Source organism: Rousettus aegyptiacus, unplaced genomic scaffold (genome assembly GCF_014176215.1).
Source record: "Rousettus aegyptiacus isolate mRouAeg1 unplaced genomic scaffold, mRouAeg1.p scaffold_m13_p_4, whole genome shotgun sequence".
Classification (NCBI taxonomy): Eukaryota; Metazoa; Chordata; class Mammalia; order Chiroptera; family Pteropodidae; genus Rousettus; species Rousettus aegyptiacus.
In genome coordinates, this window is record NW_023416307.1 from 51,720,603 (window position 1) to 51,747,380 (window position 26,778).

The 26,778-nt window shown below is 38.1% G+C and overlaps 2 protein-coding genes across 15 annotated transcripts in view; both read right to left on the reverse strand.

Annotated features, from left to right (window-relative positions):
- Positions 1-1,039: 1,039 nt before the first annotated feature.
- On the reverse strand, positions 1,040-18,315 carry UMPS (uridine monophosphate synthetase). Its single transcript, XM_016135184.2, has 6 exons — positions 18,079-18,315; positions 14,994-15,147; positions 12,524-13,195; positions 10,919-11,094; positions 9,267-9,381; positions 1,040-1,416 (listed from the first exon to the last, which is right to left on the reverse strand). The coding sequence occupies exons 1-6, from the start codon at positions 18,232-18,234 to the stop codon at positions 1,247-1,249; spliced, it is 1,443 nt and encodes a 480-aa protein (XP_015990670.2). The 5' UTR covers positions 18,235-18,315; the 3' UTR covers positions 1,040-1,246.
- Positions 18,316-19,699: 1,384 nt separating this feature from the next.
- Positions 19,700-26,778, reverse strand: part of KALRN (kalirin RhoGEF kinase) — a 592,295-nt gene continuing 585,216 nt past the window's right edge. For 12 of the 14 annotated variants that reach the window (XM_036219576.1, XM_036219573.1, XM_036219571.1 and 9 more), the window contains one exon: positions 19,700-26,572. In XM_036219576.1, coding sequence (XP_036075469.1) covers positions 26,027-26,572 — 546 coding nt within the window. In that variant the 3' untranslated portion in view covers positions 19,700-26,026. The remainder of the gene's footprint in view (positions 26,573-26,778) is intronic. The other 2 variants (XM_036219570.1, XM_016135177.2) reach the window with 1 other exon arrangement.

The following is a 26,778-nucleotide window of genomic DNA, read 5'->3' on the forward strand; positions in this document are numbered from 1 at the left end:
ATACCTCTCACTATCTGTAGGAATGACCCAGATGATAAGGCAGATCATGACTGTGCTGGTGGAATCAGAATTGAGCATTCAAATCCAACTGCCACCCTGGCCCTGCTCAAAAAGGGCCTTGAATGTGCAGTGGGATCATTTCAAAATGGTCACCTGAACCTACACCATTGCCCCCATTCCCTCCAAGATCCTTCCTGAATAGACCAAAGAAATACAGAAATACAGAAAATTTATATCAGTATTGGAGAACAGGGGTCCTCCAGAAATTTGGAGGAATTTCTGGGAGAAATAGTGCATTTGGAACAAGCAACAGGAGAGAGCTGCCTAAGTGGTTATACCACATGTGTGAAGGTGGAGCCTGTGAGGAAAGGTGGATGTCCTCGGCTCCACCACAGAAATGTGAAACCCAGAGATGTAGTTAACAACATCAGCTCTGTTGCTGGGCCTTCCTCTTTATTTCTGGTGAAGGCTGACTTCCCTGTCGATGACAGTTGGGACATTATGTAAGATTCTCCAGTAAACCTTCAATTGGAACCTTAGACCTCCTGATGCTGATGTCTTTTTAAGTAAATGGAGGAGCTTGTCCATTTGGAATCCAAATAAGGCACCAAGAAGCTGTGACTGGATTTCAGCACAGGTGGTTACTGCGCAAGGAAAGAAATGAGTCAGGAGCTCTCTCCGATTTTTAAGTGAAAGCCAGATATTACCTTCAGGGGCTGTCATCTTCCCCCTTCCCCACCTTGGACTCTTTGGTGGGTGAGTAATGGAGTTCTTGGAACCAGCACCATTTGGATACCTGGACTATCACTTTTAAAAGGAGAAGAGCTAACATTTTAATATTCTTTGGGTATCACATTAGGCACAGAATAAAGGATACAAGAAATGTACTGGTTTTAGCCTCTTGATGTCCTCAAAGTTTTGTCATGGTAAGTAAAAGAATCGGTCTGACTTAGATTGGCATAGGGGGACCCTCAAGTGTGGAAGACCTTAACGCAGACAGGGCTGTGACTGCCTAACCAACACCAGTCCCACTAGAAAAATATTTGAAAATGAATTTATTATAGCAATAATGCAGTGATTACAAGCCATTCAGTATTTCCTAAACACTGTGATAACTCTAGAAGTCATTCCAACACAGGACCCATGGAAGAATTCAAGCACTATTAAGGGCTGTTTGTTAATTCCAGCCAGTGCATCTCAGAAGACAATGGATCTTCATAGCCTTCACAAAAGGTATTCCAGACACTCAAACGCCAAGTCTACTCAAATAAGCTTCCCAGGCAGCTTTTCTGTACATCTCAGCTGCTTCCAGACGATTAGCAGATGTTATTATGCCCCGACCTACAATGATGATATCAGAACCTCGTTTGCCAATAACTTCTTGCGGGCTATTGTACTGTTGACCAAGATTATCCCCTGCAAAAACAGAAGTTACCAATTAACATAATATAAAATATGAGAAAACCTGTCACATGACTTTCCTGAAAAAGTATCTAACCAGCTTTACATAAAAATACACTTTTGCTTTCCATGCCCCTCTTTCACATTAAGTGAGTTAAAGCAGGTGAAGATACCCCCTGGGTAGGCCAGAGACCTCCACAATGAAGACAAGCTAATCAACACCTTTTCCATGTCTAATATAGAGCATTTATAGTTTAACAGTATCAGAAATCAAAGAGGTAATTCTCCTGTATTGCCAAGAAAGGTTCAATACCAAAGAGATAAGAATAAAAATTGGCCTTACAATTAAAGACAATTTTAGTACACATTTCAGAATCACTGTGACACACTATTTTATAACCTATGTTTTCTTCTAGGAGTTATATGGTTTCAGGTCTTACATTTAACTCTTTATTCTATTTTGAGTTAATTTTTGTGTATGATATAGATAGTGACCCAGTTTCATTCTTTTGCATGTGGATATACTGTTTTCCCAACATCACTTTATTGAAGAAACTGTCCGTTCCCCATTGTATATTCTCAGCTCCTTTGCTTTAAATTAATTGACCATATATGTGTGGGTTTACTTCTGAGGTCTATTCTGTTCCATTCATCTATATGTCTGTTTTTAATATGCCAATACCATACTGTTTTGATGACCACAGCTTTGCAATACAGTTTGAAATCAGGAAGTGTGATGCCTCCAGGTGTTTTTCTTTCTCAAGATTAGTCTGGCTATTCAGGGTCTTTTGTGGTTTTATACAAATTTTAAAACTTCTATTTCTAGGGAAAATGCCATTGGAATTTTGATAGGGATGGTACTGATTCTGTACATTGCTTTGGGCAGTATGGGCATTTTAATAATAGTCTTCAAATCCATGAGCACAGAACATCTTCCTATATATTCGTGTCTTCCTCAATTTCTTTCAACAGTGTCTTGTAGTTTTCAGTGGACAGGTCTTTTACTTCCTTGATTAAATTTATTCCTAGGGTTTTCATTTTTGATGCAACTGTACATGAGACTGTTTTCCTTAATTTCCCTTTTGGATAGTTTATTGGTGTATAGAAATGCAACAGATTTTAATATAATATAATTTTACTGAATTAGCTTATTAACTTTAACAGTTTTTTTGGTGGTCTTTAAGATTTCTTGTATGTCATGTCATCTGCAAACAGTGACAATTTTACTTCTTCATTTACAATTTGGAAGCCTTTTATTTCTTGACTAGTTGCTCTGGCTAGGACTTTCGATACTACATTGAATAAAAGTGGTGAGGGGACATCTTTGTCTTGTTTCTGATCTTAGTGAAAAAGTTTTCAGCTTTTCACCACTAAGTATAATGTTAGCTGTGGGACAGTCATTTATAGCCTTATTATGTCGAGGTATGTTCCCTCTACCCACTTTGTTGAGTCTTCATCATGAATGGATGTGAATTTTGTCAAATATTTTTTTCTGCATCTATTGATAGATGATCATATGATTTTTATCCTTCATTTTGTTAACGTGGTGTGAACGTGTTCGATTTGTGGATGTTTCTCCATCCTTCCACCCTTAGAATAAATCTCGTTCAATCCATAGTGTATGATCCTTTTAATGTATTTTTGAATTCAGTTTGCTAATACTTTGTTGAGGATTTTTGCATTAATGTTCATCAGGATATTGAACTGTAATTTTCCTTCCTTGTGATGTCTTTGTCTGGTGGTGGTATCAGTAATGCTGGCCTTGTAAAATGAGTTTTAAGTATCCCCTGTTCTATTTTTTTTGGAAGAGTTTGAGAAGGACTGGTATTAATCTTTCTCTGAATGTTTGTAAAAATTGACCACTGAAGCTGTCTGGTCCTGGATTTTTGATTACTGATTCAATCTCCTTACTAGTAAAGTAATATGTGTTCACAACTTCAATTGCTTCATGATTCAGTCTTGGTTGCTTGTAGTTTCTAGGAATTTATCCATTTCTTCTAGGTTGTCAAATTTGTTGACATGTAATTGATAGTAGTTTCTTATGATCCTATTTCTGTGGTATCATTTGGAACATCCCTTTCATTTCTGATTTTGAGTCTTTTTTATTGGTAAGTCTAGCTAAAGGTTTATCAATTTTTGTTTATCTTTTCAAAATCCAGGTTTTAGTTTCATTGATCTTTTTTGTATCATTTATTTCTGCTCTGATCTTTATTTCCTTCCGTTATTATTGGACTTTTTTCTTTTTTTTTAGTTCCTTGTGGCAGAACTTTATCACTCTGCACTTTCCTCTTAGATTTGTTTTGTAGCATCCTATAAATTTAGTATGTTGTATTTCTATTTTTTTCTCAAGATTTTCCCCTTTTGATTTCTTCTCTGACCCAGAGATTGTTCAATCTCCACATAATTGTGAATTTTCCAGTTTTCTTCTTATGATTTCTAGTTTCATACCATTGCAGTCAGAGAAGATACCTGATATGATCTCAATCCTCTTATATATATTAAGACTTGTTTTGTGGCCTAACATATGATCTGTCCTGGAGACTATTTCTTGTGCATTTAAGAATGTGTATACTACTGCTTTTGGATGAAATGTTCTACAGATATCTATTAAATCCATCTGTTCTAACATGTCGGTTAAGTAAAGCCGATGTTTCTTTATTGATTTTCTGTCTAGGTAATCTATTGTAAGTGAAGTATTAAGATCTTCTATTATCATATTTGTCTATTTCTCCCTTTAGGTCTGTAAATACTTGCATTATATATGTAGGTCCTATGTTGGATGCATATTTACCAATGTTATAGCCTCTTCTTGGATTGATACCTTTATCATTATGTAATGCTCTTCTCTGTCTCTTATTAGAGTCTTTGTTTTAAAGACTTTGTCTGAAATAAGTATAGATATCCTAGGTTTCTTTTGGTTTCCTTTGCATGTATCTTTTTTCATTCCTTCACCTCAGTGTGTGTCTTTACATCTGAAGTGAGTTTCTTGTAAGGAGCATATATATGGGTCTTTTTTTTTTTTTTTTTTTTTTTTATCCATTCAGCTACTTTATGTCTTTTGACTGGAAAATGTACTCATTTACATTTAATTAATTATTGTTAGGGATGTACTTACTGCTATTTTGTTAATTGATTTCTGGCTGTTCTGGCTATTCTGTGGTTCCTCTCTGTTCTTTCTTCTTTGTGGTTTGATGATCTTTAGTTGTATGCTTAGATTCTTTTATCTTTAGTGTACCCACTATAGGATTTATAGGATTTTGATTTGTGGTTACCATAAGACTTACATATAACAATTTATATCTGTGACAGTCTATCTTAAGTTTGTTTGTATTCTAAAGCTCTATATTCTTATTCCCCCTGGGGTTTTTTTGGTCACATTTTACAACTTTTCTACATCCCTTAGCTTACTGTAAATCATTTTTACTACTTTTGTCTTTTAGCTTTATAAGTGATTAATCAAACTAGCTTTATAAGTGATTAATCCACTACTTTTACTATATATTTACCTTTCCAGTACCCTGTCTCCTCAGCTTAAAGGGATTTCGCTATAATCCCTTTAACACTTCCTGTAAGGCCACTTTAATGATAATGAACTCTAGCTTTTGCTGATCTGGAAAACTCTCCTTAAATTTTGAATGACTTTGATGGGTAGAGTTCTTTGTTGGAAGTTTTTTTTCTTTCAGCACTTTGAATGTGTCATGCTGCTGCTACCTTCTGGCCTGAAAAGTTTCTACTTAAAAATGCGATCAGTCTTATTGGAATTCCCTCGTATATAACAAGTTGTTTTTCTCTCACTTTTAAGATTCTGTCTTTAACCTTTGACACTCTAATTACAGTGTGCCTCGGTGTGGCCTCTTTGCACTTCTGGGTCTGCATGTCCATTTCCTTTCCCAGGTCAGGCACGCTTTCCAGCATTATTTGTTCAAGTAATTTTTCTGTCCCTTTCTTGTTCCCTTCTTCTTTTGGTACACCTACAATGTGAATGTCAATGCGCTTGATGTCCCTATAAGTCCTTTAAGCTATCTTCACTTTTTTTCATTCTTTTCCTTCTTGCTGCTCTGATTAGGTGAGTTCCACTGCCTTGTCTTTGAGTTCACTGATGCCTTGTTCTGTTTTCTTCTGGATCTTTTTTCATCTAGTCTGCTGTCGAACCCCTCTTATGGATTTCTCAGTTCAATACTGTAGTCCTCTGCTCTGTGACTTCTATTTTATACTTTCTTATGTTTTCTACCTTCAAGTTCTCACAGTTATCATCCGTTCTTCTTCTGAGTTTGGTGAACATCTTTATAACCATTACTTTGAACACTACCAGGTAAATTATCTCCATTTCATTAAAGGTTTTTTTCCAAGTTTTATCTTGTTCTTTCACTTGGAATATAGTCCCCTGTGTTTTCATTTTGGTTGACTATGTTGGTTTTAATGCATTAAATGAAACAACCACCTCTCCCAGTCTTGAAGGAGTGGACTTTTATAGCAGATGAACCTGTGTTCAACCCTCCCCTAGCTCTTGTCTCTCAAACCTTTGACTGTCCAAGCAGTCTATTACAGTTGTAATAGCTCCCAGTAGTTGAGGGTGTGCTAACACCTGTCAGTGATCCAAAAAGATCTAGTCAGCACCTAGATTCAGAATAATTGGAAGCCAGACCCTTAGGCAGCAGCTTTTGAAAAATGCAAATATATACAATCCTATCAGACCACAAGCGTAAACCCTGATGGCCACTAGAGCCAGGTTATCTGAAGGTATCACCTGAGCAGCAGTCACAAAAATCTGGGCTCCAGGCTGTACCAGCAAGCTGTGGCGTGGCAGAAGGAGAGCACAAAGATGGTGTCCACCAGCTTATGCTCCCTGAGGACAGCTCTGCAGGCCCCATGTGTGTGCCACACCTAAAGCCTGCCCTTCAGGCTGAAACTCTAGGACAAATAAATGGGCGTCTTCCAACAAGACTGGGGGAATGTTTCAGTATGCTGTTTGCACAGTGTCCTGGGAAAGTAGCCTGCTAAGAATTGTGTCTCCAATTGTTACAGTCCTATGGGACCCAGGAACACAAGACTCCCACTCCTACCCACTCCCCTACCCCCGGCCATTACAGCCAGGGGATGAAAGAGTGTTCCCTGGGAAGTAGCTACAAAAACTAGAGCACCAGACAAATGTAAGAGCTCCCCTCTGTGAGATACTAGAGCTCTGGAACACAGTAGAGGGAGAGCAGGAAGATAGCACCTATCCTCTGACCAGTCTCTGGAAAGGATTAAAATCAGCCCTTAGATGTATGTTTAATTAGAAGCCTGCCCCGCAGTCTGCAGCTATATGATGATTAACTAATATACCTGTCTTTCACAGGAAGACTGAGCTCCTAGGTCTGTTGCTTTTTGCTCTCTCCTAGGGGTAATAACTGTTACCCTTGTTTAAGAACTTTTTCTCTGTTGGTTACAGTCCAGTGGGACCTGTAAGCTCTGCAGGCCGCTAGAACAAGCCATGTAGAGGTGTCCCGCAGCAGCAGCTGCAAAAATCAAGGCATCAAAGGTATAAGCTCCTTGCTGAGAGATATAGGTGATCTAGAGTGAGGCAGAATGCAAAGATTGTGTCCACTAGCCATCATTCCCTGAGAGTACTTTTGTAGGCTACTAGATGTGTGTCAAATTAGAAAACTGCTCTTCAGGCCAAAGCTCCTCGACAAGCAAACAGGCTTCTTTCACAGAAAGACTGAAGGCTGTTTCAGTATGCTGTCTATGCAGTGCCCTGGGGGTGGTCGCCTACTAAGAACTGCCTCTGTAATTGTTACAGTCCCATTGGGATTCCAGAAACACAAGTTCCCCTAGCCTCTAGAGGCAAGTGATCAAGGGGTGTCCCCTGGGCAACGGCTGCAAAAATCAGGGCATCAGATGCGTGTAAAAACTCCCAGGAGATACTAATGCTCTAGAGTGCAGCAGCAAGAGAGTGCAAAAACAGCGCCCAGTGGGGAAAAAAAAAAGCAAAAGAGATGTGTCTCACTGGCTAGAGCAAGGCAGAGGAAGAGCACAAAGACAGTGCTCACTAGTCTCTGTCCCTGGAGAGTATCACGGCAAGCTCCTGGATATGTGTTAAGTTAGATGCCTTCCCATCAGGCCAACACTGTAATACTAGCAAATGAGCTTTCTACTTTATGTGGGTACCAGAGGTTGGGTCTGAGCGCACAAGCTCTTCAAGGGCCATTTTCAGCTCACTACATACATGCAGTCTTGTGGACACAAGCCCCATTAGTGTTTAAAGCTGGATGTTTTGGGGGCTCATCTCTCAGGTGTAAGTCTTAAAACTTGGAGTGCCTGATGTGCAGTTCAAACCCTTCACTCCTCAGGGAAAAGTTCTAGGTTTTGAGTTCCCTCCTAACTGTGGGTTACCACGCCAAGGGTGGGGTTTATAATAAGAATGTGCTCCAGCCTCTCCTACCCACTTTGACGTGGTTTTCTTATTTACCCGATATGTAGTCCTCACTTAGCCAGCTTAATTTTTTCCCCCAGAGGAAACTTCCATATGTAGTTGTAGACTTGGTGTGTCCACGGAGGAGGTAAGTTCAGGATTTCCTACAGTGCCACCTTGAACCAAAACCTTGCTTTTTCCTTTTTTAAATTCTATTGTTACAGAAGCCTTCTGTTAAATGGCTATTTTTCAAATCCAAGATGCTTTAAATATCCCCAAAAGCCTAGATCCTAATTGTACTATCTAATCAAATAATTGTGGGGGCTTACAATGCACATTAACAGTTGAAAAGCATAGAGTGCTTACTCTGCGGCAAGAATTTATATTAAGTGCTTTAAGTACATTATCTCATTTAAGCCTTTCAATAACCCTAGGAGGTCAACACTATTATGACCATTTTAACAAGAAAATGAGACAGAAATGATATCTATCCAAAGACACACTGTTACTAAACAGAAGGGCCAGAAATCCAAATCTGACTCAAAATGTTTACAGCTCAAGAGGTGGATGGAACTCACACAAGAATGACTAGTATAAAATCTACTTTTAATATTTTTAAAGGTAACTTTTGAACTTTTCAATGTAAAAACAGAATATCAGAATGTCAACCTGACAGATTCCTCAGAAGGGTGATAAGCACGGTTGTTTTCATTTTAGATTGTTTTGCTGAGAACCCTACTGTTCATAGTTTTAATCTCCAACTTCTTAAGCCTAATCCATAAAGAAAGAAAGAGATGGAAAGTGGGATAGAATCAATTCCCATATCAGTGATGAGCAACCTTTCTTGCATAATAGCCAATTCAGGAAGAATAAAAAATTTCCAGGTCATCATTTCTTCCCCATTCAAAAACGAAACAGCTTTACTGAGTTCCACAGGACATTTAAATACATCTATTTTTATAACCTAGATTATTCCTCTACTGATTAGAGAGGAATGAGAAAATCTGCAGTGTTTTAGCCACTACAACCCTACTTCTCAGACTGCTGAGTTACATGTTCAAATAAGCTTGGGAGACAAGACAACTGTAGAGTCACAATAGATAGCACATCAAAGGCTCTGCAAAGTTCTCTAACAAAGAAACAGATGTTCGATTTTGTTTAGCCTAGCACATTCTTCCTTGAGCACAGAACATCATCTTTTTTTGGCAGTATATTCAGAACATCAGTTGGGAAACAACTAAAATATCAGCACATTTCAATGAAAAGTAGCTTTCTAAATTTTCATCCTAAAATTAGACTGCAAGCTATTTTGCATATCTAGGTCAGTATCACCAGGCCAAAGGGCTCATTCATTACTGTTCTAGACAAACAAGCTTTCTCTTTAGCAACTTTATAACAACACGGAAAACGTCATTTTGCCTCTGCTGACTTAGGTAAAGAAGCAGTTTGGAAGACCAATGAATAGATTTACCTCCTGCTTCCAACTGAACTCCTGGAGTCAAGTGAAGAAATTCTGGTTTCATGCTTACTCGGGAGCCAGAAATAAAACCAATCACAAATTCAGAATGCTCTTCAGCCATTCTAACCTAAATAGAATGCAACAGGACAGACCAGAAGAAAGCGGTTAATCACACAGAATAATAGTTCTACAAATAAAAAATTGGCTCTATTACTAGTAATAAACTTTGCTATTTTATAGATGTTTTTTCTCATTTCATATTAAACTCTCATGTAAAACAGATAATCTTAGATATGGATCTACGTACTTGCTCCATTACGCCATCTCTCCCCTTCTCCCAATTAACTATACCCTAAAAACATTAAAAATCTTATGTGTTTCTAAAATTTAGATGCTGCATAATTATTTATTTGTAATAATGCTTGGGGACCTAAGTACTTCCAAAAAGAATAAGAGGGGAGTACTCTAGAATACATTTCTAATGGTATGGAATCACATCAAAGACTTACTGCCTACCTACACAGGGTATTCCATATGCAAAGACAGCCACCATATAAAAAACAGATGTTGTCAAGAGCTGAAGAAATCTCATTTCTACTGTTTTCCCTCTTCTCTGACATTTGCTAACAATTGGTCTCCACAGTTTCTATACCATTACCTCATATTCATAGATGTTTCTCTAAAAGGTCTGACTTTGTAATTTGGCTCTCCCTGAAGCTTATACTGTTCTATTCTTGGCACCAGGACAATTATCTACCAGCGATGTCTTGTCCTTGAGCCAGACCCAGACTCCCTGAATGCCAAATATTAGCACTGAATCATAGACCCCCTGCTATGAGAGCTGGGAAATCACGAACATTTTCGGACAGTTCAGGGGTGGGTTAAAACCTGGCCCTGGGGCCATGTGAGTTCTTCACAGTTCCATAGACAGTCTTTGAAATCACATGAAAAAATAAATTCCCATGTAAGAAAATATTAAAATAAAAATTCCTATTACTTCTAAAAAGTAATAGTCTTTACAATGCCTGTAAAGGTGATCTCTCCCTAGGTGACTATCTCTAGGAAACTTAACCAGAGGAAAATGTGAAGAGGAACTTTTTAACTAGATAATCATCCACTGCTCGTTTTATTGATATATATGGGTGGGAACTGGGTATTAATGTGTGTGGTATAATAAGTTTTTAATAATGGGAGGAGTTACTGGTGGAAACCAGTGTCTGGACTCTAAGAGCTTTCCCAAACAATATCAATCAATATCAAAGATTTAAAAAGGTAAAGCCATTTCATGTGGGCCACTGTCATGAGAATGCATCCCTATGGGACTTGGGAGAGTCTGAAAAACTGCATGTCTGGATAGAATCTCTTCAATTTCAACTTATGGTGAGATGAAAAAAAACAACTCTCTTAAAGATCAGGTAAGCATATAGGCAGATGTTTATTTGACCAAGAGTCTGTGTTTCAGTGTTTCTTTCTTGGGAGCACTATTCAAATCTCTTAAGTGTTCACTGAAAGATATCAGAGAACACTAGCCAACTAGTTTTAATATATTGTCACACTGACAACAGCTGATTTTTTCTTTTAGCAGGTTTCAAGACCCCAAATTAAGATATTTTCTTCCCCTGTAACAGCCCGGCCTTCTCTCACCCTGTCCCTCTGTCACTTACCGCTGCTTTAGTATAGTCCCCAGTGGCCAAGGAGCCAGCGGAACTCATTTCTGCAATGAGCAGGCACCCCCGCTGCAAAGGCAGGCCTACTTCTTGCAGGCCTTTCACAACTCCTGAGCCCGGCACTACATGAGCATTTACTAGATCTGCCCAGGAAGCTATTTTAAAGATGCCACCTAAGAAGAAGGGGGATAAAAGATATTTGTCAAACTTCAAACAAAAACCTTTAACTTTTTGCCTAACCAACAAACTACAATATGAAATAATCTAGTAACATGTTAATAAAATAGTGAACACTTAAAGAATTTTAGTGATTATCAGTGGACCTATGATTCCAACTGTGAAAATTTTCTGTCCACCTTGTAGCTAGTTTAGAGATCACAATTAAAACAAACAAAAAAACTTGCAAGTTCTGTGCTTAGTTTACCAGTAACAATAAGACTTTTTCCTTGCAGGCAGAAGCATGTGACCACTAATAAAACGTATGCAATTAGAAATGGACTACACTGAAGATGGGTGTTTATAGAGGTCAAAGATATCAACATTCTAACATTCCTCTGAAAAGACAAATTTTCATTCTGTAGGGATCTCTCAGCAACTTTATCATCTCTCAAATCTTCTACTTATTCTTTAGGTCTCTTTAGCTCTTCAAATTTGAATAGGCAATTGTATTCATTTTAAAAGATGACAGCAATAACCCTGATTTTTGAAAAACCTACATGCAAATCTGTAGAAAGTTTATCTTTTAGCCAACAAACTAAACTGAGCAATGTGATGAGAGTAGAACACCTTGAACACATGAAAAGTCACAGACAAATCTATCCTAAAGAACTAGCTTAAGAATATGCATGTATTACTTAAAAAATTAAGTTATCTCAAAAGATGTTTATAAGTCTTAATATGATAAAATATAAGATTAAATGAAAAAACACATTAAATATGTACAATGTAACAGAACTTTACATAGAAAAATGAGTAGAGTATTAACCAATTTTTTTCAATATATGCTCTACTTTGAATTCCTATTTAACAAAAAAAAAAAATTAAGTTGTATTTTAACAAATTCTTCTCCACTAAAAATAAATCTTACTTTATACTTTTCATTATTTCCCATATATGCAATTTTTATTCAAATATCAGAACTGTGTGTTGCCAACATCTGTCATTTTTGCCTGCCTAGAACCTATGTCCCCTACTCTGGCATGAGCACACTTGGTTTCTTTAAAGGGAACTACTCGTGACCAGATCTTGGTTCAAGAAGTTTATACAGCGTTAACCACCTCACATTGCAAGGTGCGGGGCGTATTATCCAGGGGCGCTAATAAACGTTTTAGCTATTCTATACCTAAATAAAGCTATTCTATATCCCAGTGACTGGTTTGGAGTAGGAATGAAGAGTGTGCCTACCTGAGTAAGAAGTCAAGAAAGAAGAAAGCAGAGATGACAGATGAAGAGAAAGCAAGTCCAAAAGACATCACTCCAAACATGCTTGACAGCCTGTTCTATGGCTGGATTTTCAGAGATGTGAGCCAATACAATCCTTTTTTTCCTTCAGCCAGTTTAAACTGGATTTCTGACTCTTGCAGATTCCTGAATGATACTTACCTTCATACTGCTTTTTTACTGTGTTTCCTATATCTGCAAATTTCCGGTCTTCAAATATTAAGAACTCGTGGCGTTTTGCCAGAGTTGTTAATTCCTTTATCACATCCAGAGTAAAATCATTCAAAATATCTACATGAGTCTTGAGCATGCAGATGCTGGGTCCTAAAGCATTTGCTAGCTGCAACAACTCTCTAGACTCTGAAATATCAGCAGATAGACACAGATTGGTCTCCTTCCTTTGCATAAGCCTGAGAAGCTTCACTGCAACTGGGTGAATCCTGGGCAGCTCTGCACGAGCATCAAAGCTGAGTTCTGTGGGTGCTTTCTTTACAGAAGGGAGAGAACCATTATGATCAGCAGCTACGAAAACGTTCTCCCGAATAAATCTCTTCACACTCTTGACCATCTCATCATCAATTTTTTTCTGTTGCTCGAGAATCTCCAGGATTTTAGACAATGTACACACTGAGTGGAGACGAATCCCATGTGCCTGCAACCTGTCCTTGCCTCCTTGCTCTCTGTCTAGCACCACTATGGCATCAGTGACCTTTAAGCCCTCCTTCTGAAGAACCTCAACAGTTTCCAAAACACTAGATCCACTAGTAACAACATCTTCAATGATCAAACAGGTTTCTCCTGGATTAACAGCCCCTTCTACAAGACGCTTAGTACCTGGAAAAGAAAAAATGATATTGATTCCAATTTGAAATTACATATTTCTGTCAACTCAAGATTTATCTTGCAATATAAATTTGGCATGTATTTATAGATGATCTAAATCTTATTTTCTGATACTCTCCTTTGGAACTACTTTATTTCTGATGAATCTTCAATGTGCCATGATTACCGGTTTGTTCAATGCCTCTGTATCTCAAAATTGTCAAAGTTATATATACAGAATATTTATAGTAAAACTAGCAAATTATTTTTCTGTATAAACAAACACCATTTTACATGTTTATGATAAAAATTTCAAATATGAGGTTTCTTAAAGCAAGATCATCTAGATCAAGGAAAGTGATAAAACACAGAATACCCAATATCCTAATGAATGTTTCTTTTGCTATTAACAAACCAGTTCATACTCAAGATGAGCCAAAAAATTGGCCTTTGCAGATATAGATTCAGGAGAGAAAATACTTAGCAACCATTCAGACCAATCACTACAACTTTGTGAACTACATAATGCAGTGCACCCCCACTATAGACTATTTTTCAGATAATCTGTAGAATCTAAATCTGAAGGCAGTAGACTTCATAGATTTTTTTTTTATTAGAGACTCATTTTTATATTTTCCACTACCAAATTTGTCTTATTTTGAAAGAGAAATAAAATTGGTGGGCATTTTGCCCACTTTTTGAGCTTTATCACAGGTACCGCCTTTGCCTTTTCCCACTTCTTTTCTCTTAACTCCTTTCCTCCCTTTGAAGAATTGGCAAATTTAACTGAATTAGCTTAAACAAGAACACAAGACTGTGAGTATTTACAGGTATATTTAAAAAATAATGATATTCTAAGATATTTTTGAAGACGTAGAATAAGGAAATAGAAATAATAGTTTCCTTAGGGGCAAAAATTCATAGTTAAACACTGCCTTCGAACAGCAAAAATATTTTTACTATTTTTTAATACTTGACAATTTCAAATATATAAAAAACAAACACAGCTCCTCACCACTCAACAACTCGAGGTCAATAACTCTTGCTTCAGCTATATCCCCATTCTCTTATTCCCCCTATAATTTTTAGAAGCAAAGCCCAGAAATCATATTTCATCATGAAAATTTCTATAATGCACCTATAAAAAGACTTGTTAAAAAAAAAAAAAAACTATACCAGAAATACTATGACTTCAACATAAACCAAAAAACCCCATCACCTCAATATCAAATATGAAGTCAGTTCCAATACTTTTAGGTTGATTTGGTTTAAAATATCCACCTGATAACTTATTGCCATGGACCCATGAAAAAAATATATTCATTAAGAATTTCAAACTATGGGCAGTGAACACACAATACAATATATAAATGCCTTACTGTTGAATTGTACACCTGAAACTTACTAGATTTCGTTAACCAATGTCACTATAATGAAAAAAAAAATTTCATATGGCATTTAGATTGTTTTATAAGAGTAATTTTATTCAGGCATTTCTCTTCATGTGACTTAAATATTGGGAAAGTTATGTGTTCTTAGAAGGGCTGGTAAAAATGTTGGGTCTCATAGATATGGTGCAAAAAAAGCTCTTTTTTCACTGCCTAATAAAAAACACAGCATTTCACCCGACACTAAAGGAAAGGAAGGTGATTTACAGCAATAATTAACAAATTCTATAAGCCATAACAACTTAAAAGACCTATGAGGAATATTCAAGGTGACTCTGGTAAAACATCAGTGCCTAGGAAAAAAATTTTTAGCAGTATCAAATTACATATCAACTTAATCCTTATACTACTTTTATTTTTACCATAATCCTTTGCTTCTTTTCTTCTAATAAGCATTGGAATTTGGTTGGTTGAACAGATAACTGTAGCCAATGGTAAAGCTGTGTAAGGTACTCCACATACAGTGTCAAAATTGATCCCTGCATTTTGGGCAGTTTGGAATAAAATTTCTGCAACCTGTAAAAAAAAAAAAAAAGAACACACAAACTATTATAAATAGTGTATAATAATGTAATATAACATTAAAGACAGTACTATTACCCAGTAGGAAATAGTCTCAAACCTGATCAGAAAAATAACAAATTCCTTTGTTAAATTACCCTCTGCATAAATTCCAATTTACAAATATAGAAACACAACAAAGAACCTATTTGTCTCGACTCAGGGTCTGCTATGATGTTGGTCCCAAGGGTTATAAATGGCCCTGAGGCGTCCCAGTTTTCCTCAGTTCATCCATTATGTTTTCAGTATATATGCCTATCACCTAGTTATACTTCCTGCCTGAAAGAAGTCTTCAGTTAAGAAGTTTCACAAGAGAAATTAAGAAAACAATCCCATTTCCAACTGCATCAAAAGAATAAAATACCTAGGAACAAACTTAACAAAGGGGGTCAAAGACCTGCACACTAAAAACTATAGAAGACAAAGAAAGGAACTGAAGACATAAAGAAATGTAAAGATGTACCGTACTAATGATTTGGAAGAATTAATGTTGTTAAAATGTCCATACTACCAAAGCAATCTACAGAGTCAATGCTATTCCTATCGAAATTCCAATGGCGAGGGTGGAGAAATATGTAAACCCTGAACTCACCTCCTTCCCATGAACACATCAAAATTACAAGAGAATTATAAAACAACCATCACTGAGAACCTCAAGACTGAATAGAATTCCTAAAACTAAAGATATAAAGAAGCCACACTGAGACAGGTAGGAGAGACAGAGATGCAGATCTGGACAGTGCCACATGCATGGTATGGCAATTAATACACAGGAGGGATAGCTAGGCTCTGGAGGTTCCACCTGAGGAATGAGGGGTCAGAGCCCCACACCTGGCTCCCTGTTCTAGGGGGAAGAGTCTCCATAATTCCTGGCTTTGAAAACCAGCGGGGACAACATTCCAAAGATATAAAGGGCTATAGGAGACTGAGACACTGATCATAAAGGGCTCAAGTACAAGCAAACTTGTTCCAAGCCCCAGCACAGAGGTAGCAGCCTGAGAAGGGCCTGAGTCATATGGAGGATGAATTACACTGACCAATTTTAGGGCAAGTGCTGGAGGAGCAGGGATCAGGAGAACACTCTTAGGAGATGGAAATACTGGTGGACGCCATTGTTTCTTTGTTAAGCTCTCCTCCCATCCAGCCAACCTGGCATGGGCAGGTGCAAAATCTGCTCTCCATTAACTTGGTCAGCACTGATCCTCTTGCCCTGGCCTCTTCCTGAGACCCCACCTCACTCAACCTGCTCACCCAGTTGGAGCCTCTTTCAGAGCAGACTGACTAGGCTTATGTTGTAGACTCTTCCAAAGGTCCGCAACCCTCGTACAAGCTGTGGCTGGCCTCAGCTCATGCTACAGACTCTCCCAAAGGTCCACAAACCCCACATGTGTGGCAGCCAGCCTGAGCTTGCATTGTAACTCCCACCAAATGGACTCAAGCCTGGTACAAGCGGCGGTCAGCCTTGACTCACACCTTTGCCTCTCTCAAGTGCCTCAAAGCCCAGCACAAGCTGCCGCTGAACTATAACCACACCAGAGCCCCTCCTCAGAGGCTCCAGACCATACCAGAGCCCCACCCAAGAAGCTTCACAAACACACAGATGTGTATGCAGCCTTGTCTAACATAAGAGCCTCACTAAAGTGATTTCTACTAAAGTGATTCCTACTCCCTGGGCTCAGCCCCCACAAAACAGTTTGTCTCCAATAGTCAAGGCTGGCCTTCACAGCCAGCCAGCTTGAAGGTCAACCCATCCACTGATATGCCAGCAACAATCAAAGCTCAACTACAACAGGAGGGTACACGCAACCCACACAGAAAACACTCCTGGAACACCTGGCTCAGGTGGCCAGAAGGACTGTGCCACTATCCTCACAGGATTCCTTCTACATAAGGCCAGGAAACATAGCAAATAATATATATACAAACAGAGAGTTAGCCAAAATGAGACAAAAAAAAAAATGTCTCAAATGAAAGAATAAAAACTCCATTTAAAAAACTAAAGGAAATGGGCAGAAAAGGTAAAAGGAATTAATAAGTACAAACTGTGAGTTATAAAAATAGTCACAGGATGAAAAGTACAGCATACGGAACATAATAATAGTCCAATAACTATGTATGGTGCCAGAAGGGTACTAGACTCATGGGCGTAATCACTTTGTAAAGTTATATAAATGTCTAATCACTATGTTGAATACCTGAAACTAGTATAACGTTGTATGTGAATTGTAATTGAAAACTAAATTATTTTAAAGAGTTTTATTGTTAGGAGACTGGTCATTTGCCAGTATGAGCCCAGATCTACTCAACCATATCATGACTTTTAACAAAATTCCCAGGTGATTCATATATAGTCAAAATTTGAGAAACATTGTGCTAGAAATCTCTAATTTGTAGACAGTGTTTCCTTACATTGACCAAGAAAACTGCCTTCACGAAATGTCCACCCTCAGGTCTTTGCTCCAGGTAACACAGTGCAAAATCGAATTCCACCTTCTATGTAACAGCCTTTCCAAGTGTTTGAGCAGCTACTACATTCTCCCTACCCATCTTTTCCTTTCTTCCACACATCACATTTTCTCGAGGTTAAATACACAGAACTCTTTCAACTACTTCTATAAGACAGGGCCCCAAATTGATGTTCCTGACTCTTGCAAAACACGGGTCAAACAAAGTCCGTAGATCAATGAACGGGCTGTTTTCTGGGGCTTTAAGAAATTAACAAACAGTTCCTAGCCTCTGGGCTTCTCAAACCGACTCCCCAAGCCCCTCTTCCCGCCAGGCTTTTTTACTCTCACCCACAGGCCAACTCTTATCACTTCCCACCCCCAATGTCCTGGTCCGCATTTCCGCCACCCAGCCCAGTTCTCCCTTTTCCCGCGCTGACACCTGACTCAGAAGACGTGGTCGAGACACAATGCCCCGCAGATCGATGTAGATGGGGGAAGAGAGACCGTTCTTCAGCACGAAGTTCCCAAATTTGAAAGCCTGCACGTCGTACAGACGCTTTACCAACGACCCCAAAACCTCATCGGCGACTGCCATGGCCAAACAAATCACGTTACCACAAAACGCCGCGGCGCGCCGAGCCTTTGGCGCCTTGATGACGTCAACTTAGAAGCCCCGCCTCTTCCGCCCCTATTTCCGGGGGCCGGGCGGGGCTGCTGCTCGCAGATCTGAGGCCTGGGCAGCGGGTTTCTGGTTGCTGTGGCGAATAATGCGGCGAGGTTTGTATGTCACCTGGCCGCCTCTGGATGGGATCGCTGGAGTTTAAATCCCCGAATAGTTAGATCGACTCCAAGATCATGAAGTCAGGCCTTTCAAGAGAGATTGTATAAATTCTGCCCACTTTTTATAGCTCCATGTCCTCTTAATTATCTATACTCGTTGGCCAAGCATGTCGTTATTTCCTGTTATAAGCGCCCCCTGCCCCACCCACTGCCGTTATTACAAACAGAGTGTGAGTTCTCGAAGACAGGGACCTTTTCTCCATTCTTTTATTCATGGCATCTGTCACATGACAGTGTCATAATTTGTACATGGGACTATAAAGCGCTTAGCGTGTTCATTACCTTTTCTGTCGGTTCTGTGTAACCTGGACGTATCTTTAATCTCCTTAGAGTAGCTCAAGCGTTTGGCACATAGTAAATGTATAGCAGGTGAGGAAGAGAGTAGAGGATGAATTGATCCGTATCATGGTCATCCAGAAAGGCAACCTTACCATCCAATCTGAAAATGCAAGTGTATTTGTTCTTTACAAATAAATCCCTTGAAGTGGGGTAAAATTTTCTGTGTAGAAGGCAATACTTTAAGGAAAATAACCCTTAAAACCATAAGACTAATAGTTGTTACTCATCAAACTGATTCTAATTTCACTTTAATATTTTTTATCTATGTATTTTCTCTGAAAAGATTGTGCTGACCAGCTAGTGTGAAGAGTCCGCGCCTTGACAGTTGTTTCTCATTTCAAATAAATGCAAATCTTTATGAAATAGAGGTCAAATGTTAAAACATTATGTTATTTGCAAAATGAGCTAAAAAAAAAAAACAACTTCCATCTCTAACACTCTAGCTAACTGACAGTGTACTATGAATCAGTCTTTTTTGCATTTGGATGGCACACGCAGACTCTTTTAAAGCCGGATCAAGTCTGCAAAGGTTAATCCAGATTCCTCTAGTTGGCATTATCATACATAAACTGGTAAGATCCAGCCCCAAAAGGCCTGCCAATTTGCTTAAAAAAAGCTACCACTTGAAACACCAGAATGAAGTTAATGCACACCTGAGGCTTACTTGATGTTTTTGGATGAAGAAATGCCTTAGAATACTTCAGCAGGCTACAAAATTGTTGCTTTCTTTCCAAAATGCTGGATAAAAAGTGTCGTAATGATAATGTGACATTTTTACCTTGTCAAGGCTTTTATATGTTTAGGGAAAGAGAAAAAAAAAATTTTTAACAAAGTTTTGAATTAGAACGAAAACGAAAGACCACCAGAAATAATATCTTTAGTATATTATATTTATAGGAATGCATAACTCATGAGATGTACATTTTGAAGTTTCATCCATAACATAACATTTACTGTAGTAATAACAAGACAGCAGGTCATCACTTTACAACATTACACGTGAGTGAATTTGACTTACAAATGAAATATTTACAACCTACCTTTATAAAAGGACATAGTATGCATACAAAATGAACAACTGCAGAAAAATTTTAAAGTAATAAGACAACCAAAATCCAGAAGATACACTTAAGGCAGACCAGCAAGACACTGAAATAATTAAGGCTGTGGAATTCTTCTGCACCTTGAAAATATAGAGCTATTTATCAATACTGTGGAGTGATTTTAAATCAATTGCTATAAGCCTGATGGAAGTATGCACTTATATGTATATGTGTAATGGTCCCTATGGGGAAACCTGTCCACGTATGGATAAGGCCCTTTATCTGAATGGCAAGAGAAGCCCACCCCAAACTCTCAAAAGACTTGGTGGGGAGAGGTCACTCAAATCCAAAAGGTGCCAATGGAGTTTGCAAACCAACTTTTAATAATTCAAATATAAAGATGCTCTGACTCCGGATAAACAGAATAGTAATCTAAATGATATTTCAGCCTCATTATGTTTCTGGCTTTGTTCATTTGGTTTTGTGGACTTCAAAAGACAGCAAATAATTCCTAAATGAGTAGAATCTAACTCTACCCATCAGCCCTAATGGTTTTGAATGGCCCTGAATGGTTTTTCAATAGAAAAATTGACCCACCTGGGCTGTCTTCAAATGGATAGATTTCTGCATATGAGCAATAACATATACATACATATTATACACTATATACATGTACAGATGTACATATATCCATATTTTCCAACAGTTTGCACTTTGATCACTACTATTCTCTGACTAGGATCTCATTCTGAAGAGTATGTTTAATTTTTTCACAGTCTTCACATTTGTCCTAACTTCTAGTTTTACTCACCTTCCCCATAGAGTAGGCCAAAGTTTGGCAGAAACAGAAGTAAAAGCACCAGGGTCAAAAAAAAAAAAATCAAACACAGAGATGACAGATATGGCTTAAGTTAGTAAGAGGTGATAATATGTTTGTTAACTTCAAATTCATAATGGCAGTCTTTGAGATTATGTACTCCAGGATGCGGATTCAATTCTTGATAGAAGTCAGGCATTGATGGAACTCTTATGCTAAGTATTCATCGGCTTGCTAATTAGCTTGCTTAATTTAAGCGCCAGGAGTTGGGACTTCAAGAATTTTATTTGCACGTTTTTCTACCACCCTCCCTTCTCTGAGCTATCCTCACTATTCAAAGCAACAATATCAATAAACAATTAACCTTGATCATTTGAATAAAAACTGAATCTGACCACAGTTTAGAAGCTCCCAATGAACAGGCTGACAGGAAAACAAAATAGGCTGTGAGGATTAATTTCAGGTTTTCTATAAATGTCCCTTAAAGATGAACATTTATCTTAGAGTATTTGTTGTTTCCTCTCTTCTAACTTCTACATATATCGAAAATGAGGAAGAAATGCTTTTCCTAGAAAATATGGCCTATGATATTTCTGTGTTCTACTATTTCTGTATAGATTTCTCACATGAATAATAATTTCTCAAAGTCTAGTGCCATGGACAAATTTCAGCCCTTTTTAACCCTCTAGAATTAATGAAATAACAAGAGCCTTATAGTTTTTAGAAAATGAATATTAACATACTAGCCTTCCTTTCCTTAGTTCAGTATGTATAACCTTATCTTTCCTAACTTTGCCTTGGGTTTAATCATTCATTCCCAAATGATCCATAGATTTTAAATAATTAAGAAAAACCATAATACAAATAAATCCACCGAAAGCTCACATACTATGTTTGCCTACCCCAGACTCCAAAGAGATGTTACATAGGAGAGAAGGGAATAGGTCAACATTTCTTAAAACTGAACAAGGAAGTAGTGTTTGCACTTTTGCCCTACTACAGAGACCCCTTATCTGTGAAATATTCCCTACTCTATCAAATTCATAGGACAAAGTTTTAGTTAATACACAGAAATAGCCACCATTTATTTTTATAACATATTTTCTCCCTCATATTCTCACAAATCTAAATGTCTGCATAGACAAGAAAAAAGTAATGACTACCTCATAAGCACTAAATTATATGGACTATGGGAAAGCAAATAACTATTCCTGTAACACCTAATAATCTAAAAAAAGATCCAAGGTTTCCCTTCCAAAAACCAACAGTTCTACTAATTTCTACACCTGTGCCTTTAATTTGCCTCTTATCATAGACGCCTGTGAGACTGAACAAATGAGTTGTGATATCAGAAAATATTTTATTCTCATTTCTGCCCTCCCAACAAGGAAAGTGACTATTTGGGTTCTCCTCTATCAATTTTTCCAGAGCAGAAGGCTTAAGAAGAGAGAGTACTGGTTGCCTACGAAAGGCATCTTACTCTTTGTGTCTGCCACAAGAAATACTGGAGAAAACAGTTTATTGACATATGACTTCGATCAGCTCTCCTAACCTTTTTCTGTAGACAAGCTTTTAAATGATCAAAATTACAGGCTAAGAACAAATAACATTTAGACAAAGAGCACCTAGTACTTCCAATTAAAATCAATTTACAGAATTTATTTTCATGAGTGTGCAAATGGTATCTAAAGACATGAATATTGAAAATCTGGAATGTTCAAAGTTACTATCAGTAAAACTCTTAGCACTGGCAGTGTGTAGCACTTTAAAAAAAATCAAAGTATTTTCTAGACATCTGAACTAAGGTATTCTTCCAACATTCTTATGAAGTTAATGTCCTCTCTCCTTCCCCCCAACTCCCATTTTAACAATGGGGACATTTGGGGGAGAAAAAAACAAAGACTTTCTGTAAGAAAGGACAAATCAGGAATAGCTGAGGTTGAAACTCAAGAATTCCTAGGCTTACTCTATATTCAGATGTTTTTATTTAAAAGATATTCTAAAACAAAGAAAATATTCTGCAATATCAGTCTAAATACAATGAACTTCTTTATCTCCCATCTTCCCCTCTGAAAGGCACTACTATTATAAAGGCTTTGTGAACCACAAAGCAGTGAAGCCAACTTTTCTCTGCTTCTTCTACTTCCCTAAGAGTGTTTATGCCTGTGAGAGACCTGAAGGACGCCCTCAACATTAGAGTTTTTTTTCTTGAAAATGCTCCCACATTCATCCATAAGTGGATATAAATCTATTTAATTTGAAACGAGTGTAAAAGATGCAGCAAATCATCATACCCTTCAAAAATTATTATGAGCTGTCCCTGATCTTTTCCTTCTCTCTCCATCCCACCTTTACAAAACAAAACAACAACAAAAAACTCGCAAACCTTATGCAAGGACTATAAGCCAAACAAGAAACTTGTGACTTTAACCAACATTTATTTTTCCCATTTCAACTAGAAGTTCACGCTCACTAATTCTAGTTAAGTTTTCATTTCAAAGACCACCGTAATTATAGAAGTGGACTATTTTCTCTTCTCTCCCCTATTCTCTACCACAAAGGAATAAATATCTCTTCCAAAGCGCGTATAAGAAAGTGATCCCTGTTCCTTCATCACTCACCACAGTTGCCTCCAGGGCATTCTAAATACACTTCTCAGCCCCTTCTCCTGGGATTCCATGTTATTTCCAACTTAGTGTGGAGAATTCTTGAACCAGGACTGCTACATTATCCCTGTTGGGAGGGATCAGAACTTCGTAGACAGGGAACCTTCCCGTTGTTTTCCTTCAGTTATGAGACTATATAAAATATACCCCATTTCTCTTGGGGCCTCTATTAAATTCATTCTACTCTAATGATTGTACTTTGGCTCCAGTTAACAAAATCATACTACTTTTCATTTCTATGCCCTTCCTCTCCTGTCTCTTCACTTCCCCAATAAGTGTCCTTGTTTTGGGCCGCAGGGTGGCGAGGGAATTCCATGTAACCTCACATCTGGACCATCCCCACTCTGCTGTAAAAGCTGATATAGAAGCTTTGGCTCTAACATTCTGTCAGTCGTCCTACCCACAACATGATTTCATTAATGCTCTCCTGTGCAGTCAGGGCACCATTGCCCTAGGCCCTATTCTTCCCAAGCAGAAACTCAGCTTGTCTCCTTATGGTCAGAAACACTCAATATGACTCAGTAGGGGGCTCTTTAGTTGTCATCCATCATGGACAGAAAAGAACTTTTCAAGTCACACTATATGGATATTTGGAATCCTCAGTGCCTACAATCTATCTCAAGACAAATCCTAGGGACGAGAATTTCTTCTTTTATGCTATGTCTCATAACAAAGACATGTTTACTAAAAGAATTTTTAGTAAATATGTTTTAAAATTTAAAATATATCATAAAGCATTTTTATATACATTTGTTTTTAAATGAAGAACATGGAGGGTTAGTCAAGCGCAAGCTCTGAGGAAGGGATCCTTGATGACACAGGGCCATATGAAAACTAGGAAACAAATACGGTCCAAGTTAGTTTCCACATATTTGGTTAATCCTGAAAATACGAAGTGCTATTTAGTCTTATTGCTTGTTCTTTCTAATAATTTATTAATTTATAATCTTGAATGGGATGAAGTGAAGGGTAGATGAGAAAGTTGACTTTGAAACCAGTGGTAAAGAATGATGAGTACTTTTAATTCTACATTTCTACTGTGGGAAGAAGTGTTTTTATATATTAAAATTCAGGCTAAGTTTCTACCATTGTTTTTCTTTTAGATAGGTTTGTAGTTCTATTTATCCTTCACAAATCTCTGCTTACACTTCTGTGCTGCATAATTTTAATTTTCTCAATCCTATTATAGGAGAGAAGCAATGTCATTAAACCTTAATTGGACAAACACTTGAGTTACATTTTTAAAATATTATTTGCATAACTAAGAATTTCAAAACATGTTCTAGAAAACAAAGTGTGGATCATGTACAAACACAAAAACAAAAACTCTTTCTAAACACACAAAAAAATAAACCATGAAATGCCCAGGTTTTTTTTTTTTCCACTAGCAGAAAAAAGGGCAGTTCATAATTATCTTGTATAGAGAATATACACCAGAAAGCAGCATTGGCCTCAAAGTGCAATGGGTCCTTTTAGTCCAGGGAAATATATGCGGCTGAGTGGTGGTAGGTATTGCAATCACAGTTAAAACTCAATGCTCTATTAGGATGATGTATCAGATTTTATTCCATGGCTTCAAAAAGGACTTGGGGCCAGACCTTTAAAAGGCCTGTATGGCTGCCTCCTTTTGGTGAGCACCCCTTAGCTTCCATAAGGGTTTAGAAATAAAGTAGGCCAACTTTCTGAGGACTGCATTCGGCAGCTGTAGAAGACAGCGGAAAGTGTCACGGTGTTCATAAGAACTGTAGGAAAGGTTTTTATTTGCCCTTTTTTATGAACCTATTATATTCGTTATCTATTTCAAACCAAGTGCAGACAAAGAATAGCCCGCAACTCTTACTGTATTTGGACTTATTTCCTGGTAGGCTTTCCTGCCAGATTAACTCTGAGCTGCCAGTGAATTTGGGGGTAGCATTTCATATACAGAACCTATATCAAATACCTGTGACTGAGAGAAGAATCTTCTCATTCACAAATTGCAAAAGGGTAACATCACTTTCTTTTAATGCACAGGTTCTGGTAAAAGATTTCTATACAAGATTTATAAAATGCTCTAAAAAATGTGTCAGCTAATTGTGCTTAGTCAAAACAATGTAATGCTTCAGTAAATAAGTCACTGTCTTAACTGGAGCACTCAAAGTTGCTTATGATTGCTTTAATATATATCTCTATATTATAAAACTCTGGAACCTGAATGGGATATATTTTACTGTATGTGTATACATATCCTACTAAGATTTATCTCAGTAATCTAAACCAGAATAGTTGGCATACATGACATCTCTGTTAAGTAGAACATTTTGCTTAAAATTTCGGCAAAGGCAGAAACCTTTTATACTCACTACAGTGAGCTTAAGTTTTGCCTATTTATCCATTCGTTTTGGGATGCACAATTAAGATTTTATAACAGCTAATATTCTTGTTATCCTTGCCCTTCTTTTTAATGCTTTCTATGACTGCTTCTTTCTCTCTTCTGAATGACCCTCTGGAAAGCCCCTGGACCTGGGGTGATTTTACTGCTGTTCAGACCCTGAATAACCACTGTCGAGGTTTAAGAAGTACATCTCTTGATCCAGAGAACTGCATGGAGTGAAATAATAAACAAAATTATTTACAGACACATTCAGTCTTGCTTTGGTTCACACTGCACTTTCATGTGAAACCTCAAGGGCTGAGATGTGGCTATGTCCCTTGGTTAACCCGGTTGATGATGTAGCTCTTGACATTGGGAATAGGCCGCACATCATTCTGATGCTTGCGACGTTCTATGAAGCATGCCAGGCGGGAGGTGTCCAGGGGGATCTTGGAGTAGCTGCCATTGTGAGGCTGCAGCCATGGATGCTGTAGGCAGGTGGCTGCTGTGGGCCGCCTCCGAAAGTCTTCCTGTAAGATCACATTGATGAAATCTCTGGCGGCATTGCTCACGCCACAGAAGTATTCATGGGGGAAGCTGAAGTCCACCCGGCATACATTGATACATGTCTCCTCTTTGCTCTCATCCAAGAACGGGGAGACCCCACTCAGCATGACATATGTCAGAACCCCAATGCTCCAGATGTCTGTTCCCAAGGACACAGGAATGCCTTGGATCACTTCTGGGGCAGCAAACTCAGGGTTCCCCAGCAAGTGGTGGATGTGGAAGTGCCCCGAGATCTGGACAGCATCCTCCAAGTCGATGAGCTTCACTCGAGGCACTGGAATCCGCAGGTCAATGAGCAGGTTTTCAGGCTAAGGAGATCCAAGGAGACAGGGAGAAGAGAAGGCAAATTCAGCTTTCTGGTTTGACTACCAGTAGGACTCCATTAGTTCTTACACAAGCCTGCTCTTCTTTGATAAAGCCTAAAGTATACAGGACACTCCTGATGCAAAGCGCATCAGCACAGTAGGCTTCAACCTAAGCTACACTCTGAGGTTCAGTGGTACTTCGCACAAGT

Excerpts from the sequence above, each read along its gene's own strand:
- UMPS (XM_016135184.2), bottom strand. The coding sequence starts at position 18,234 with ATGGCAGTCGCCGATGAGGTTTTGGGGTCGTTGGTAAAGCGTCTGTAC. Across the intron at positions 13,196-14,993 it reads AAAAGAAGCAAAGGATTATG|GTACTAAGCGTCTTGTAGAA; the intron begins GTAAAAATAAAA and ends TTTCTTTTCCAG. Across the intron at positions 11,095-12,523 it reads AGTAAAAAAGCAGTATGAAG|GTGGCATCTTTAAAATAGCT; the intron begins GTAAGTATCATT and ends CCTTCTTCTTAG.